General features: G+C 35.0%; 1 protein-coding gene across 1 annotated transcript in view; it reads right to left on the minus strand.

Annotated features, from left to right (window-relative positions):
- Positions 1–17,995, minus strand: part of LOC126298331 (dynein axonemal heavy chain 7-like) — a 1,150,327-nt gene that overhangs the window by 115,292 nt on the left and 1,017,040 nt on the right. Inside the window, exons 50-52 of the mRNA XM_049989626.1 lie at positions 17,730–17,881; positions 3,105–3,326; positions 1,195–1,374 (exon numbers count right to left, since the gene is read on the minus strand). Of these exons, the coding sequence (XP_049845583.1) occupies positions 1,195–1,374; positions 3,105–3,326; positions 17,730–17,881 (554 nt within the window). The remainder of the gene's footprint in view (positions 1–1,194; positions 1,375–3,104; positions 3,327–17,729; positions 17,882–17,995) is intronic.

Genomic DNA, 17,995 nt, shown 5'->3' on the forward strand with positions numbered 1-17,995 from the left:
AGACAGTTATGAGAACAGTTGGATGAACGTCCTGAAGCATATGCATTCATTATAATTAAGCAGAATTACTTACTGACTACAAGTATGGAATTAACACAATGACATTCAGAAAATCTTACAAATACTACCTACACACTGTTTTGCAATGTATTTTTGTCCATGATGAACATCTCAGTTAAATGGTAAGCTGCTAACCAACAAATCATGAATCTTAAAGCCCCAGTAAAGTTTTCAGAACAGTAATCACACTTATTTTTACACAACTTCAATCATCCCCCAAAGAAAAGTCTGTCTTTCAAAAACATTGATAACAACATCTGACAGTGTATTTCACAACATCTCTGGTGGCTCAGTTCCAAACACTGTATGAACAGTGATTAGTTTTCAGTTTTGCAACAGCCAGCAATTTTCCTAAAATTATCTTGTTGACTGAAAAGGATCTTTTCCTACAGTCTACTGAAGTGCAGCCAGCAGGACTGTGGTTAAGTCAAACTCTGTTCTACAACCTTTCTTCCAGAGGGTCTAGCCCAGTGGCACAATAAGAGTGTCTCTATGAATTGTGGAAGGTGTGGTGAGGTAAACTGAAGATCTGAGTAATTCTGTAAGGTGCATGTGGCTTGCACAACTCTCTCTGCACTATCTATGACAGGTTTTAGACCTTGTCTGGCACACAATTTTAACTGTTTGTTAGTACCTGTTTAGGCTACTTAAAATTTTGAAAAATGAAATCAGTGTGACAGCATGACTGCAGTATTTGGAATCGGGTGGTTAAACATTTTTTAAACACATTATAGATAATACAGTGAAGCAATTCTGTTAAAAAATGAAGGCATTTGCTGAAAAAGCAATTTCCACAAAATCTTGTGGTAGAATCATATAATGTCAGTGGATCATCTATATTTTTCAGAAATGGTTTGTTAGTAGTTATTCATACACAAAAAACATTAAGCAGTCATATGGCATTAATCAATATGTGTGAGTTAACTAGTATAAAACTAACAGCTTCTCCTTGTGCTTGGATATGGTATTGTTAGCATTTTGTCAACCTATGAAGGGCACACACATGTACACAGTACACAGAAATTAAACCCAAAAATTGGAAACATGTAGAGACCCATCAAGTATGAGGTAAACAGTTTTGCAGCACATAACATATTATGTGGTTTCCAATAATAGTCACTGATGTAAGAGTACCTTTTTTGTTGAGTAGCTTGTGAGCCATAATCTAAAACTGTGTTTTGTATTTTCACTGCTTATGTTTTCCCATATATTTTCCAAAGTGTTCATCCATGGAGCTGCTAAGTGGCAGTTCTGTAAACACACCCATTCTCCTCCTTCCTGAGCAAATGTAAGCAAATTTTTTACAACATCTTCCTGAAAAATAAAGTGTAGAATTAATTTTAGAACACAGAGATGAATATTTTTGTTAAACTTATTGTTTGTGTGTTCTTTGCTAATAAGCATAATGTGTGGAGCTTTGTAGATAATTGTTGGTATTGTTGTGCCTTGAGATTTATGTCAGTACATCAGGTAATCATAATGAATTTTCACTGTTCCTGTGGAGTTTCAAATCAGCTAATGACTGACCAGTCAAATAACCAAACTATCATCTTAACAGAAAATAATAAAAATAGTGAAAAACAATAATTTTGTAGTAGTATAAAATGTATTTCATTAGACAGTTGACTTTACCAAACCAACATAAATGAATAATTTCTGGATTGGAAGTAAATTATGGCAAATAAAAAAGGCTGCATTTAATTGGTGGAAGAAAAATAATTTATAATGAATAGGTATTCAATGCACACACAGAGATATTCAGTGGTCATATGTGTGTGTGTAGTAACTTTCTTGGATGATGTCTGTTAACATCACTAGCTATGATTTGTATTTGCAGGAAAAGCTCCTGGTCATTCTTGCATTCGACATTGAGAAAATATGTCAAGACAAAGTTTCAATTGTCTCCTGCAATAATACTAAAACAATCTCTTTGACACCTGCAGTCTTCTTCTGCCATCTCTTTCAGAACTGATTCGCCTCTATAATACAAATGTTCCTCTCTGCTGATTTTAGCTTTCTTCATAATATTTCTCTGATATTTGGAAGAGTGTTTCAGTCTTTTCTTTGAATAACTATTGGAAAAAGCCTCTTCATCCATTTTCACAAGAATACTGAAATCAGCAATACCAATTTATTCTATGCAGTGGTATCACACATTACTGTAGCACCAACAGCTGAGAGGAAAAATAACCAAATTCCTGGACCTTGGGTGTTTCTGTAACTTGTTCAAACTTTCTGCCTCTGTTTGCATGGCAGGAAATGATTGGAATGTTGGAATGTACCACAGGTGAATGCCTCTCATGTATGAGCCTTGCAAACACATGTCACAGATAAATTCAAAGTTCAGTAAATTTCTTACAGTTCTTCTGAAATCCATTGTGATCCACTTACCTACACTATTAGATTTGCATTTATGAGCAAAGTAATATGACAGGATGTGATTTGGTCTGAGTAAGAAGAGTACATCTTGAGGTGAAATTTCCTCATGGACTAGATACATATTTCATCCTAGGTTCTACACAGTTATTTGCTTCAATGGCAATGTTCTTTCATTTAAAAATTCAAAAAATGACTCAAGCGTTCAGTCAGTAACTAGAAATCATATATGGTTCCAAACTCCACAGAGATTCACTTCCATAGCCTGCAGAACTAGCTTATAAGCGAGAATTACATGTTATTTACCATATCAACAGGCTGCAGAATTTGCGCAAATGGGTGCTACCTACGGTCTGAAATAGCTTGTGTCTGTACCATTATGCTGTTACCAGATGTGTGATCATAGTGGGTTCATCTTAGAAAGTGTAATAATAAAGGAAGTGTATGGAAGGCAGGATAAAGTATTGTACTACTTTTAAAAAAAATATATTCAGTTTTCTTTAATCGTGTTTGACTTATCCACAACTTTTGCCAAGTAGTAGACAGATATTAAGCATGCTTATTCAAGCCATGCTGTAACAGGATGGTAGATCCACAACTGTTCAGATGTTAACCGTTAGATATTAAGTTTCATGGAATCGAATAGCACAGTTTGCTTAATAACATACCTGTCCTTCTCCAAGTGATACTACATGTAACTTAGAAGTGTAATCCTTTCCCTTAGCAAATTTATCTAGTTCCTCTGTGGGGTCAGTACCAGGTGACAGGATAAACAGTAGTGGTGATGTGATGTCTGAATCTTCAAATGATTTTTCCAGATCAAATGTTGGTGGTGTTACATACTTTCTGCCCATTAGATTTTCAATAAATAAAGCAACTGCATCTATTACCTGTGGAATAATAGTAAATATATTTTATACAGAGTAATTTACTTCTCATGTGGCACTAATCACAATGTTCACTTGAGTGATTAGGATCTATGGAAACATCAAAAAACAGAGAGAGTAATTAATTTTCATGAAGCATAACGTGCAATGGAAATTATATTTATACTCAATCTTTTCAAAATAAGTGTTAAGGAAACTAAATAATACAAGTTTGAGGTGTGTGGATTGTTGAATTATGATAGACTGCTTCTGTATGAATATTTCAGTATTATGACCTCAGTTTTTGTGTGACAGTACTGTTAAATGTTCTCTGTGCCATAGCCCCAATCTACAATGCAGTTCATGCATTTCAAAACCTAAATTTTCTGCCATATTTATATACTTATTTGTAGACAAGCCCATTCTTTTTCAGAGACTTAAAAACTTGGTTTAAAGTAATATTCCTCTTTACTGGAAACTTATCCAATACAGTGTTTTGGCGATTTAGCTGTACACTGAACATCTTGTAGCAATCATTTTTTTTCTTTCATTTTCTGTATATACTTCTATTAAATATGAAAATCACAATCATTTAAAACTCCTGAAATACTGTGAACTGAAAACAAACTCTAATGATGTCGAGGGACCTAATTAGTGCAACACTGGCCTGTGTTGTGCAAATGTCCTGTTTATTGCCTTGCTGTAGAACAATCAAACAGAACTTTTATGTCCACACACAGTTCCTTGCAGAAATGCTCACTATCAGATTCTGATAATGTTATTTTAAAAATTTTGTAGAGGAACACTGCCAAAGTTTAAATCCCATTGATATAAATCCACCTTTTGCTGGCTTCTCTATTCAGAAATGGAACACACACATATTGCCATCTCAGAGTTTGTCCTCACAATGGACTACCAAGTCTTTTAAGGCTACAGTCAGTTTCCTCTAATCTTCCTGAAAGATTACTGCAGGCACAGTTATATTTATTCAGGCTTTGCTCATGGATCATAGTTGATGATTTTCAGCTGTGTACAGGGTGCATCATTCAATTTTACAAGCAGATTAAGGAAAAATAACATCTATATTCTGACCTCATTTACCAATTTACATGATATCAAGGCTTAATTCTAGTGAATACAAAATGTATTGATAATAAAATAATAGGTCATATTCTAAAGACATTGAAAAGATGATTATATATGTTTTTAACATTTATTGAGAAGTGACATCTTAAATTTAGTTTAATTAAGAACATTCACTCATATAGGATGTAAATTTATTTGGAGATCCACTTTTTCTTGTTTCACCATTTACGCAATTCTGATTACATTACTGTGCAATGTTTGCAGATCACATTCTACCTCCACATTTTCTGCCTTAAATGATTCCACTTCTGCTCTGGTCTCTCTAATAGCACTGATTGTTTTAGATGGTTTTGGCAAACACAGAGCTACAGCCATTGAAGCATTTTGTCACTTTGGTTTTCTGTCTTGTATTCATTGTTCTCCTATTCTGTCAATCTATTGATTTTTATCTATCATTCTGAGTTGATTAAGAATCCCTAGTTATGTTGACTTAGTAGGTTTATGCTGTGTTGTCACCCAACATGAAACCAAAGTTGTACCTGTAACTGTACTTGTACAGTATTCTAGTGAGGAAAAATTGTAATTATGTTATGGAAACTGATGATTGTTTCACTATTAATAATATTTGATGACATTTCTCATACTTCTACATTTCAATATTCAATATTTCTCTATGCTATGTGAAAGGTTAAGAAATTGGATCTGTCATGCTTCATTGTGCTATGTGATTTCATTATCTTGACTCTGCTGGGTAAGGAACACTGACATGCATTACTTTGACTTTGCATATGGTTCAGGAAGCTGGTATTTATTAATGAACATGGAGTGAATTTTATTAGCTTATGTCAATGTTTATGAAGATTTACATTGTACTAAATGCTGATATGGTTTGTCTGTACACTTAGTTACATGATGTCCACCATTTGCTTCTGTCTTTTTTAAAAAATTTTCTCATGGAATTATTGGGGGGGGGGGGGGGGCAAGGAAGAAGCTGATAAGGATCAAGGGAGATAGGGGGAGGAGGGTGGTTGGGAACTGGCAGCTGGTAGGAGGATAGGAAGAAAGAGAATGTGATCTGACAGTTTTATTATCTACACCAAAATCAGGTATCTGCCACTGCCAGAGTTAAGTGGAGAAGAGCCTCAGGCAGAATGAGGAGCAGGAAATGTGCAGCACACTTCAACTAAGGCCAAGAATCCTAGGAATGTACAAAGTGTTAGGAATAAGGAAATGCTGCTGCTAGGTAGTAGCCATGGGCAAGGTGTAGGCCCACAGGTACAGGGAAATTTAGAGGGCAGCGTACCAGGCCACCATTATCTTCAAGCCAAATGCAGGGCTTAATCATGTGACAGAGGACTTAGGGTCTTTATGTAAGGACTTTACACAAGACCATGTAATGATAGTGGGTTGGGCTGGAAACAGTTTGGACAGGGGTGGGACATATGACATAGGTGGTGAAAAATACTGAAACAATCACTCACAAGACAGATTTTAACACACTAAATATCACACATACCAGATGTCACAAAGGGAAACAAACAGTTGTAAACAGTAACATGGGGCATTTCACAGGCTTAACAATCCTCCATCAAAACACGCAATCAAGAAAAATTAAAATACAATTATTACAAATTGAGCTCCAATATTTGAACTGCACAGTAGTTTGTGTTACTGAGCACTGATGCCAAGGCACAGAAATCCAACATGCAGTATTATCCTCATATGAAAGGGTAAACTTTTACTGCAGAACAGCTTCAAGGGATGGAGAAGCATGCATTTATATCACAAAAGCAATACAGTGCAAATCAATACATGACCTCAGTACATTAAGTGAAGACAAACACTTTGAAATAATAGCTACTGAATTAACAGGGCTTGATATCACCAAGAAATTAATAATTTTGTGTGTGTATAGATCACCCAGTGGTAGTGTGCACACCTTTTTAAATAAATTAACAGAAGTTTTTGATAAAGTCTCCAGTACAAAGGTCAACACAATTCTGTGTGGGAACATTAATGTCAACACTAATATCATAAATGAATCCAGCAGCACTCTCATAAATATCCTTCAAAGTTTTCGTATGTCCCTATTGGTCAATAGTGCGAGGGGGTTACTACAATAACTACATCAGTATTGGACTATGTGGCTACAAATATGGACAGGGAAAAATGTGCTGTAGCTGCAAAAGTTCTCGGACTATCAGGCCATCTCTGTCAAATAACCACAGTAAAATCAGGCATCAAATCATTCCCTAAACTACATGCCTACAAATGACTTCTATCAGAAATCAAAATAAAAGATTTTTCTAAAGAAATAGCAAAACAAACTTGGATGAAGTGTATAAGGATAGCAATGTGAATATGAAATTCTCTAAATTCTCCACATTATTTAATCTAAACTTTGAAAAGGCATTTCCAAAAATATTCATGTCTGTATCAAAATCTCACAAAGAGAGATGGATTAACACTTAAATAATCTCGGTTCCATGAAATAGTATCACAGTGACCCAGAATTATTAAATTTCTATCATGGATAGAAAAAAATCTATAGGAAGATGCTAATGCTGCAAAAAATCATTTAATGACAAAATAATATAAAATGCAGAGAATAAAAGCAAAGAAGTCTGGGATGTTATAAAAAAGGAAATGGGGAGAATCAAAAAAACACAGAATAATATACTGCCAAGGGAGGGGGAAAAAATAATAAATGATCCACATCACTTAGCAAACTATGTAAACGAGAGTTTTTCAAGTATTGGAGAGAAGTTACAGCAAAAATTCCCTAAAACAAACATAACATCTGTAAATACTGTTGCACTAAATACAATTATGTTAGTTCCAACCACAGAGGATGAAGTCAATAAAACTGTTCAAAAACTAAAAATAAAGTCAGTTGGTTTAGATGAAGCACCAATGTGTGTACTGAAACAATGCATAGGGATTATACAAGGCCCCTTAACAAAATATAAATTAATCTTTCACATCAGGGACATTTCCAGAGCAGTTGAAACAGGAAAGACTTGTACTTTTCTTAAGAAAGGTACTGCAGAAGACATATAAATTTCCCAGCCCATTTCCTGCTGATGCCATTCTCAAAAATAATTGAAGCAATTATGAAAGACAGATTGAGGAATTACCTGAATAAATTTAACCTTTTAAACAAATCACAGTTTGGTTTCTGAAGTGGTAAAAATACAGAGTCAGCCATAGTAGAATTTACAATGGTTGTACTTGATGTTCTTGATAAAGACAAGTGTGTCACAGGCATTTTTTTATCTTCCTAAGGCCTTTGATACAGTTAATGACTGGTTTTGATCATACCCAGCAGATCGGGTACAAAGAGTAGAGATAACACATACTTCAAATAGATCAAAACATTTAGTAAAACACTTACCAGAACGAAAATACATTAATATAGGGGTTCTGCAAGGTAGCATATTAGGACCAATACTATTCCTGATGTACATCAATCACTTTCCCAGTAGTGTTACTCATGGTGAAAAAAGTCTCTTTGCTGATGACAGCACTATTATAGTTACTGAATAAACAATAGAACTCCTTCCAGAGAAAGGAAATTAAGCTTTCAAGGAAGTTTATGATAGGTCAATGAGCAATAAAGTGACACTGAACATAAGGAAAACTAATGCCGTGAATTTCAGTTTGAAGAGAGAAAATGGCAATGTTAAATTAAATGTAAATAGTGCCACTATAGACTGTGAAACAAATGTAAAATTTCTAGGAATGAATATTGATTCAAAGTTATAGTGGTGTTAACACACAGAGGTACTTGCAAATAGAATTTCATCAGCATGTTACGCGCTTAAAGTCCTATCATGAGTGTGTAACATGCAGTGTCTTTTAGTTACATATTATTCATATGTACACTCAATTCTTAGCTATGGCATTCTTTTTTGAGGAACAAATGCACAAAATATGAACATGATTTTCAAACTCCAGTAAAGAGCCGTAAGAATAATAACCAGAAATAGTAGGCAAGCTCATTGTAAAGATCTGTTCAAAACTCTGGGGATTTTAACTGCTCCATGTGACTACATTTACCAGTCAGCTGTACACATCAAAAATAAATTGGTAATTACTGCTCAAACAGTTCTGCCCATGACCATGGAACAAAAGCTAGACTCAAATTACATTTACCATGAAAAAATAAACATAGAATTCAAAACAGTATTTTCTACCAAGGAATAAAGTTGTACAATAAATTACCAAAAGAGATTAAAGAAACTGCCAAAATACACTTATTTAAAAAGGCAGCTAAAAAGTACCTGTTATTGAATACATATTCTGCATTGAAGGATTACTAAGAGTGGACTGGGACAACACAACAAAATATCACCTACATCATGCAATAGTGTGAGAAATGTGTCTACATCTTTGTTCCTTTCACCCACAAATACTGAAGAAATTTTATCAGTTATAAAAACCTTGAAAACAGGATACTCATGTGGAATTGATGGAATACCAGATGCAATTATTAAAAAATGCTGTCTTGCCTTAGCTGAACCCTTGACACATTTGTGCAACAGCTTACTGGCATCAGGAACCTTCTCTTCATGTGTAGAAACAGCAAAACTGAAACCACTGTTCGAAAAAGGAAACACAGAATGTGTTTCAAATTATAGACCAATAGCTCTACTGCCTGTATTTTCAAAAATTTTAGAAAAAGTTTTTTTATAAGAGATTGTCTGATTTCCTAAATAAAAATAAAATTCTGTCTCCTTCACAGCATGGCTTCAGGAAAGTGCAATATTTGAATTTCTTAATGAAATCTTTAGTACGCTGGATGCAAGTGAGTTTGTAACAGGCATATGTCTTGATTTATCTAAAGCTTTTGACATCATTGACCATAATGCCCTACTGCAGAAGCTTGACCAATTAGGAATTAGAGGTATATCCAATGAGTGGCTCAAACAGGTGGTTGAAGTGCAATATACTGACCATAACAAAATCAGCTACTACCATTCAGGATATGAAAATGTGAAATATGGCGTCCCTCAAGGATCAGTATTAGGACCCATTCTGTTTGACCTCTATGTCAATGATGTTATGTACAACAAGTATTGCCAAACTACCCTCCAATTTGCAGATGATATAAGCTTCCTTATTAGTGGTAAAACAGAAGAAAAACTAAAAGACTCCGCTATCCAAACAATGAACAGTGGAGAACAGTGGTTCAGCTACAACAAGCTAATTATAAACAAAGAAAAGACAGTAGCACTGAACTTCTATAATGTAAAAGGAAGACACCACCCAAACATAGAAATAGAACTTAGGGACAGAGATCTTGAAAGTTGACAGCACTAAATTCCTGGGACTCTAGCTCCAGAACAACACAAAATGGAAGGTACACATTGAATATTTGCAAAGAAAACTAAGCAAAACCTGTTACATGATACGGATCTTAAAATCTTGTTGCAGCAAAGCCAGCCTGTTAAATGTATACTACTACTATGTGCATTCTGTAATTAAATATGGCATAATCTTCTGGGGCAATACAACAACAAATATTAAACTTTTCAGGATGCAAAAGAGAATACTAAGAATTATTGAAGGGGTAAACAATACGAAATCATGCAGACCCATATTCAAAAAACTGCAGTTCTTCCTCTTCCTTGCATTTTTATCTACAAAACATCAGTTTTGACCAAACAGTATATCAATAGACACCCAGATATCTTATAAAAAAATGAAGATATACATGCACAAAATACAAGGCAAAAATCTGACCTTTATATGAAACAGGTGAGAACATTATTGTGCCAAAAAGGCTCACAACATACTGGGATAAAGATTTTCAATAATCTACCTAAACATATTAAATCAATAGGTAAACTCTGTAGTTTTAAAGCTGAAGTAGATGCATATTTATTTGATCATTGCTTTTACAGTCTGACAGAATATATAAAAGCCAAACAACAAAATTAAAGATGCATTATTAATATTCTACTTTGTATGTTGCCTGTAATGTTTGTTGTATTTATGAATCTTTGCTAAATTACTTCAATATCCAGTCCATAGGATTGCAATACAAACTGTATTATATCTTGTAAATACCTAACCATGTCCAATATCCTTGTATATATTCTATACATATAGGATTTGAAGGACTAAATAAATAAATAAAATAAATAAATAATAATAATGACTATAAAATATCCAACATTTCACATACCATCTTCACACTATGTTTCTTTCCTTCTTTTTTTCTTTTCTAGAAAAACTACCCACAAGCTATGCATAGCACAATACTAACACCTCTTTCTGAGCTCAACAGGAATGCTGACTCAATTTTTCAGGATAGCAAATGGTTAGTTGCAGTACAGAAAATGGTCCAGAGATCAACAGTGTGTGTGTGTGTGTGTGTGCGTGTGTGTGTGTGAAACTTGTAAATACTTTGACATGTCATATATCCTTGTAAAAAGAGATCTACAGATAAATAAAGCTACTACTACTACTACTACTACTACTACTTGCTTGCTACATTGCTTTGGTGTTACTGAAAATGTTTCAGAACATTTTCTCTACAACTGACTGCATTTCACATGCTTTACTGAGGCTGATATTTATAGCAACTTCAATTCATACTTTGTTCTAGCATAGCCTAGTGGTTGAACTCTATTATGTGTGTTTGATCATGACTGCAACCCACACCCAAATGATGTCTGTTAGTCATTGCTGGAGCTAATGATGTATATGAAAACGAATCAAAAAATGTAGTCAGAGAACTGTGCCAAATGTTGGAAAGAATTGGATAACAAAAAACGATCATCGTTAGCATTCCCCACAGACATGACTTAATAAAAAGTTCATGTGTAAATACCAAAATAAGTTTCACAAACAGAAAGTGTCAGAAAATCTGTAAAGCATTCAAACATGTCAGGTTCTTAGACATTAGCTCCGAAGAAAGAAGCTTCTTTACTCAACATGGAATGCACAGAAACTGCCAAGGAAAACATGTAGTTGCTAACACATTATTAACAGAAACATCCAAAAAATATGAAAACACCACGCCACCAATTGCACTAAAAGCACCCATGCCTAATGAATTGTACTATTGGAAGAAAAAGAAACAGCTGCATCAAAAAATTCCCTTCCAATTAATGAAAAAGCAGATAGGAAAACTTCACCTACAAAATCACAAGAAACTGGCGGCGAATTATTACACAGTCAAAATTTGGATACCGCTATTCAAACAACAGCTCAACAAGGAAAGTCTATGAGACCACAACATACTCCCACAGCACCATATTTGTCATTGAAGAGTCATGTTTGTTCTGGGAGCATAGTTTCAAGCAGCAAGATCTCAACATCTCTGAGAAGATTGTCAAGAGAAACAAAAAAAAGGGTCAGCTAATAATGAATGTTTTTTTATAGTCAAGTTACATCTTTCGCAAGAGGACACAGCAGACATAAATCTTCCTCACATAGAACAATGTGACAACCATAACATGTACAAGGATTGAGAAATAAAGTGAACTTAAAATTCTTACAAGTGATACTAATGTTTTGTCAGACATGCACTTACTGTGTATTAGTGAACACTGGCTAAAAGAGTCAGAATTACCTTATCAGTAAATTCAAGACTTCAGATGAGTCCACCACTATTCTAGGACAAATTACAAAGGTGGTGGAACATAAGAAATAGCATTAGCTGTGAACCTTTTCATCACTGTGAAGTGTATTTCTTAGACAAAGACATTGAAATAGCTGGGGTAGTACTTGCGGACCTAAATATGTATATAATGTGTGTATATAGCTCACCTAGTGGTAACTTTTTAGTCTTCTTCAGAAACTTTGCACTATTGATAGAAAAAGCTTGTCACAACAACTCAAGAAATATAATAATATGTGGTGATCTCAACATTGAGTTCCTCAAAGAATCTGCTCAAAAGCCCCAATTAGTAAATTTAATGATGTCATTCAACTTAAATATGAAAGATATATCTCCTACAAGATTAAACAGCTGTCTTGATCAGGTGGCTACTAACACTGATTGCACTATAAAAATTATAGATTTTGGTTTTTCAGATCATAGTGCACTAACAATATATTTTAATCCACCACTCAATGTACTCCCAACAGGAGAAACAGTTATTAAATTTAGAAGTTATAGTGATAGCAACATAAACAACTTTGTAACTAGATTAGAGAAAGAAGACCGGAAAAGTGTATTTACTTCCTCAACAACAAATGAAATTTTCTGCAGATATTTGAATATTGCTTTAATTTCCATTTCCCAGAGAAAACAAAGACTATTACTAACAGAAAGCAGAATGCTTGGGTCACAAAAGGTATTAAAACTTCATCAGAAAAGATGAGGCTACTGCACAGACTTAGCAAACAGGACCGTGGCAATTCCAAAGAGTTCAAGGTATACTATAAAAATTACAAAAACACATACAGGAGAGTTATCAAATGGGCTAAAAAAGCTCATAATGATAAAACAATTAGGTGCTCTTCCAACAAAATGTAAGACCATCTGGGGTATAATAAATGAACAGACTGGTAGAAAGTTAAGGATAGAGCATAAAATCATACTAAATATAGAAGGACGAAAGACTGAAAATGCACATAAAATCGCCGATAAATTCAACAGCTATTTTTCAGAAATTTCCGCAAATCACCTAACCAACTCTTCAAATACTGTTCACTCTCCTCCCACAAATCTCCTGACTAATTCTTCAAACACTGCACACTCTTGTCTCAAAAATGATACTCTCTGAACTCCTTTTTCTTATCTCCTACAACACCATATGAAATTGAAGATATTATCAAAAAAAGAGTCAAAAAGATTTATTCTGCAGGGCATGATCTGATACCCTGCTTCTAACTTCACAAGTGTTCAAATAACATCAGTGGACCCCTGTCAAATATCGTAAATACCTCATTTCTAGAGGGAACATTTCCAAACCAGCTAAAACTTGCTAGAATTATATCTACAAGAAGGGAGAGAAAACGGGCATGACAAACTATAGGCCAATTGCTATACTATCTGCCTTCCCAAAAATTTGAATACTTTATGCTAACGAGATTAGAAATATGTTTAAATTCAAACAACATAATCACATATTCCCTATGTGGATTTCGGAAAAATAGATCCACCACACATGCTCTGTATGCATTTCTAGAAAAGTGCTCAAGTTTTAGTGACCATAAACAACCTGCTGTTGGTATATTTCTTGATCAGTCCAAGGCCTTTGACATGGTCGACCACAAGCTGCTGCTTATGAAACTCCATAAGTATGAGATTAGAGGCGTAGCCCACAATTGGTTCCATAGCTACCTTAGTCAAAGAAAGCAATGTGTAGAAATAAGAAAATCAGAGACATTCAGGCACTGCAGTTCAGATATACTACATACAACAAATGGAGTCCCTTAGGGATCTGTCCTCGGCCCTGTTCTTTTTATATTGTTCATAAATGATCTCCCAGAACACATACCAAATGCCAGCTTCTTTCTGTATGCGGCTAACACAAATATCCTGATAACCAGTAGAGGTGACACATTGCAAGATGCAGTTAATGAAACTACTTGTCATTTACAATTGTGGTTTGAAGCAAATAGACTACTCATAAATACTCAAAAAACTGTAAGTATGAACTTCCATACTAGACAAAATCGTTATCGGCAAAGATGACATTACAAACAGGCAGGACACCAAATTTCTTGGAGTTACTATCAGTAACACACTAAACTGGAAACCACATATTGAGGCATTGTCACAAAAGCTTAGTAAAACCTGCTATCTATTACAATCATTAAAAGACACAGCCAGTGTAGATCCCTTGAAGCTGGTGTACCATGCCCTGCCTGAGTCTGTCTTGAGCTATGGCCTAATCTTTTGGGGAAAGAGCACTGATTCTCTCACAATTTTCAAGTTACAAAAACAAGTAGTAAGAATAATGAAATGTAAAAAGAGAACTAAACACTGTAAACCACTATTTCAACAGCTAAAAATCCTGCCACTGCCATGCCCCTATATATTGGAACTAGCTTGTTTAACAGTACAGCACTTGGACACGCTCAACAGAAATACAGACTGCCACACACATGACACCACAAACAAAACACAGTTACAAATTATAGCACACAAAACAAAATTATATGCGAATGGGGTAAAATGTATGGGCATTAAAATATGCAACCACCTCCCAACAGACATAAAAATAAGCAAAAACCCAAAAATAATCAGAACTAAAGGAACTGCTACTAAATCACTGTTTCTATTCCATACATGAAATTCTTGAAACAAAATTTTAGTCACTTGCAATAAGCTGTTTATTCAGTTGTAGATATTTGTACTTAGTAAGATAATTTAATTATTGCATCTTCTCTGCATTCTGTCCGTATCTCATATATGTATTCTGCTATGTGAACTATTTACCACAATATTTTAATTACTTGTAATAAGCTGTATATTCACTTGTAGATATTTCTACTTAGTAAGATAATTTAATTATTGTTTGTTACTCATATTCTGTCTTTATCTCTTATATGTATTCTGCTATGTACAGTATGCACCACCGTCATCTCTCATCGCACATCCCATTTTTTATATTTTGTCTCATATATCCTATATGTATTCCGCTATGTAAGTTATGTGCCACTACTGTCATCTCTCATCATATACCATCTAAACATTATTTTTCAAATTGACTTGTCCTATATCATGATGTGCTTAGCTGTACAAATTGTATGATCTACAGGACCAATAATAAATATATCAATCATCCCTCACAAAAACTGTCAGTAACTCAGATTATACCATGATTAAAGATGCTATTACTCAAAATGTGTCAGATCCTGGTGTACATGAACAGATTATTAGGTTTCCTGATCCAAACTTTCCACTTTTTTTTGGAATTAGTAAAGTATCAAAACTGATATGATAGTGCAGTGGCAGACTTTGTTTCTGCTCCTGTCTGTGCCATTCAGAGTCATGGTAGTTACATTTAATGTAATGGTAATGATGTTGCGCTTGTCGTTCACATTCTGAGACATGCAGCATCATAAACAAAACCAGTGTTCTACCCAGTACGCAAGTGGCAGACATGCCCTGTCATGATGCTAAGGTCTACCATTGTGGCAAGCATGTTCACTTTCAATCTCTTTGCAGAACCACAAACAAAACAAGCACTCTGCATGTTTTCCAATGTCTCAGTCAATTGATGTAAATAAAATTTTTTCAAAGCCAGATCGTGATTCTAGTGTTGATTGCTGCAAGTCAAGTGCAACATCAAAGAGGTAAAACACTTCTTCCATTTAGTGTCAGGCTGATAAATTGTTTATCACCCATGACTCTTTCCAATAGTAGCACATATGAACTGTTAGGCACTACCAAGCTATGTAACTCACAACTCTTTCTGCTTGCAGTGGACATGACATCCTTGTACTAGGTAGTTGCAGCTTACCAGCTACATTTCATAACATTACAAAAATGGTCTCATTCACAGTGTTGTGCTTACGTGAAAGTGAAATACTTTTGGTGTGTCTCTTTTGATCTGTTTGGTTTTCACATCCAAGATGATGATCTATCTGTGAACCCTCTGTAGCTACAGACAGGGTACCTGAACTTTAGCTCAACTTTGTGCTGAGTTTAGTGACATTTTTGAAGATGATGTAGGCAAAGCTAACAATTTTGAAGGTCACATTACCATGAAAGACAATGCACAGACTTGGTTTTGCTGAGTGTGACCCATTCCCCACACTATCAAAGATAAAATGACACAGGAACCCTTAACCTGGCAGGACAATGGTGTGATTTCCTCTGTAGCAGACAATCAAATTATCCTTATGTGCAGATTTCAAGGCAAATATAATTCCACAGACTGTGACTGATGTTTTTGCCTTGCTATGGCCTGAGGAACACATGGACAAGCTTGGTGCAGATCTCTTCTTTTCTAAGACTGATATTTGTGATGCTTTTCGCAGCTTTCTTTGGATGAACAGTCCCAAAAAGTTTTGTGATTAACAACCAAATGAGTTATTTAAGTTTTTGCAGTTGCCCTTCATCACTGCATCTGCATTTGCTATTTTTCAGTGTTAATTATTGCAGTTGACTGCTACAGTTCCTTCTTCTTTCAACTGTTTGGACAAAATGGTAGTTTTGGGTTGTTCTCCCACAGAACATCTTTCCAGTCTCAGGAAATTGTTGAAGTACTCTTAGATGCTGTGTTAAAGTGTAATAAAGTCAAGAACTCTTCCTTCACGACTGAGACTGAATATTTAGGACATATTATAAACAGCAGGGTATCCACCCTTTGCAGTCACACATAACTGCCATCCAGGATCTCCCAGCTCCTCAGATCATCACTGAACTCCAGGCTGTACTGTGTAACCTGATGTTTTACACTCAGTTCATTCCAAACCCTTTGCAGATTGCAACTCAACTGCATCGTCTTCAGTGAATGAATGTTCTGCTTGGGTGGACTAGAGGGTGAAAATGTGCATTTCAGAAAGTGAAATATGCTTTATTGAGTGATTGCTGTTTTGTATGTTTTGATCCCACAAAGCCAGTGATGCTGGCAGTTGACACACCTTCTTATATGGCTGGCACTGTTCTCTCACACAGAGTTGAATTGTTGGGCAGACCATTTGCCTCTGCATCCAAACTTCTAACCAAAGCACACTGCACATATTCATAGGTTGAGAAGTAAGCTCTTGTTATCCTATATATTATTACCAATACTGGTATGGCACAAAATTTTACTTGTTGATGGACCACAGGCCACTCACCTCATTGTGCAGCCCTTCAAAGCTGTCTGCACATGGCACAAAAGTTGCAGCATTTGTCATTGTCTCTTTCCAATTATCAGTATATAATTGTGTAATGGCCAAGCATTCAAATGCAGACACTCTTTCTTGCCTACGAGGGCAGTTACACTCTGTAATGTAATTTCTTATGCTATGCCCAACTGTATCACATTTTGAGTATGTCAAATACATTTTGAGTTTGACTAAAATTATTTTTTTAAAATTATTATTTCATGTTTTAGTTATGAACATCAGTTAATTTCTCTCCCTTTGGATTTATAACTTTTAGAATCATAAATATATTTATGATTTTTGCAGCAAGTAATGGGAGATGAAGAAGCTTGCACAGGATAGAGTAGCATGGAGAGCTGCATCAAACCAGTCTCAGGACTGAAGACCACAACAACAACAAATAATGAAAAACTATGAATTTTCTATTTGATTTCATAGGAGTCATTTATTCAACTTAATTTTGAAACTGTTATTTTTTGCAGTAGAATGTGAGACTTTCAAACTTACAAGATGTCCAAAAATGGTTTTATGTATAAGTGACTTGTTTCATAGACTGACCTGACTTGGATGGAAAATTTTTAACACAATTAATTTTTGAAAGTGAGAGAGCCTTGTTTCCCAAGGTGCTGGTAACTTCTCAGTATGTGGTTGCAAGTGGTTCATGTATATTTTCCATTCCTCTTGCCTTGTTTCCACACTTTCTGAAAATCCTGCAAAATCAATACAAGAATTAGGGTCTAAAACATTAGGAGACCTTACATTGAAAAGATACTTAAAGTTTATTTTAACATTTTGATTATTTAAATGTTACTGCAGGACTTTTA

Source organism: Schistocerca gregaria, chromosome X (genome assembly GCF_023897955.1).
Source record: "Schistocerca gregaria isolate iqSchGreg1 chromosome X, iqSchGreg1.2, whole genome shotgun sequence".
NCBI classification, from domain to species: Eukaryota; Metazoa; Arthropoda; class Insecta; order Orthoptera; family Acrididae; genus Schistocerca; species Schistocerca gregaria.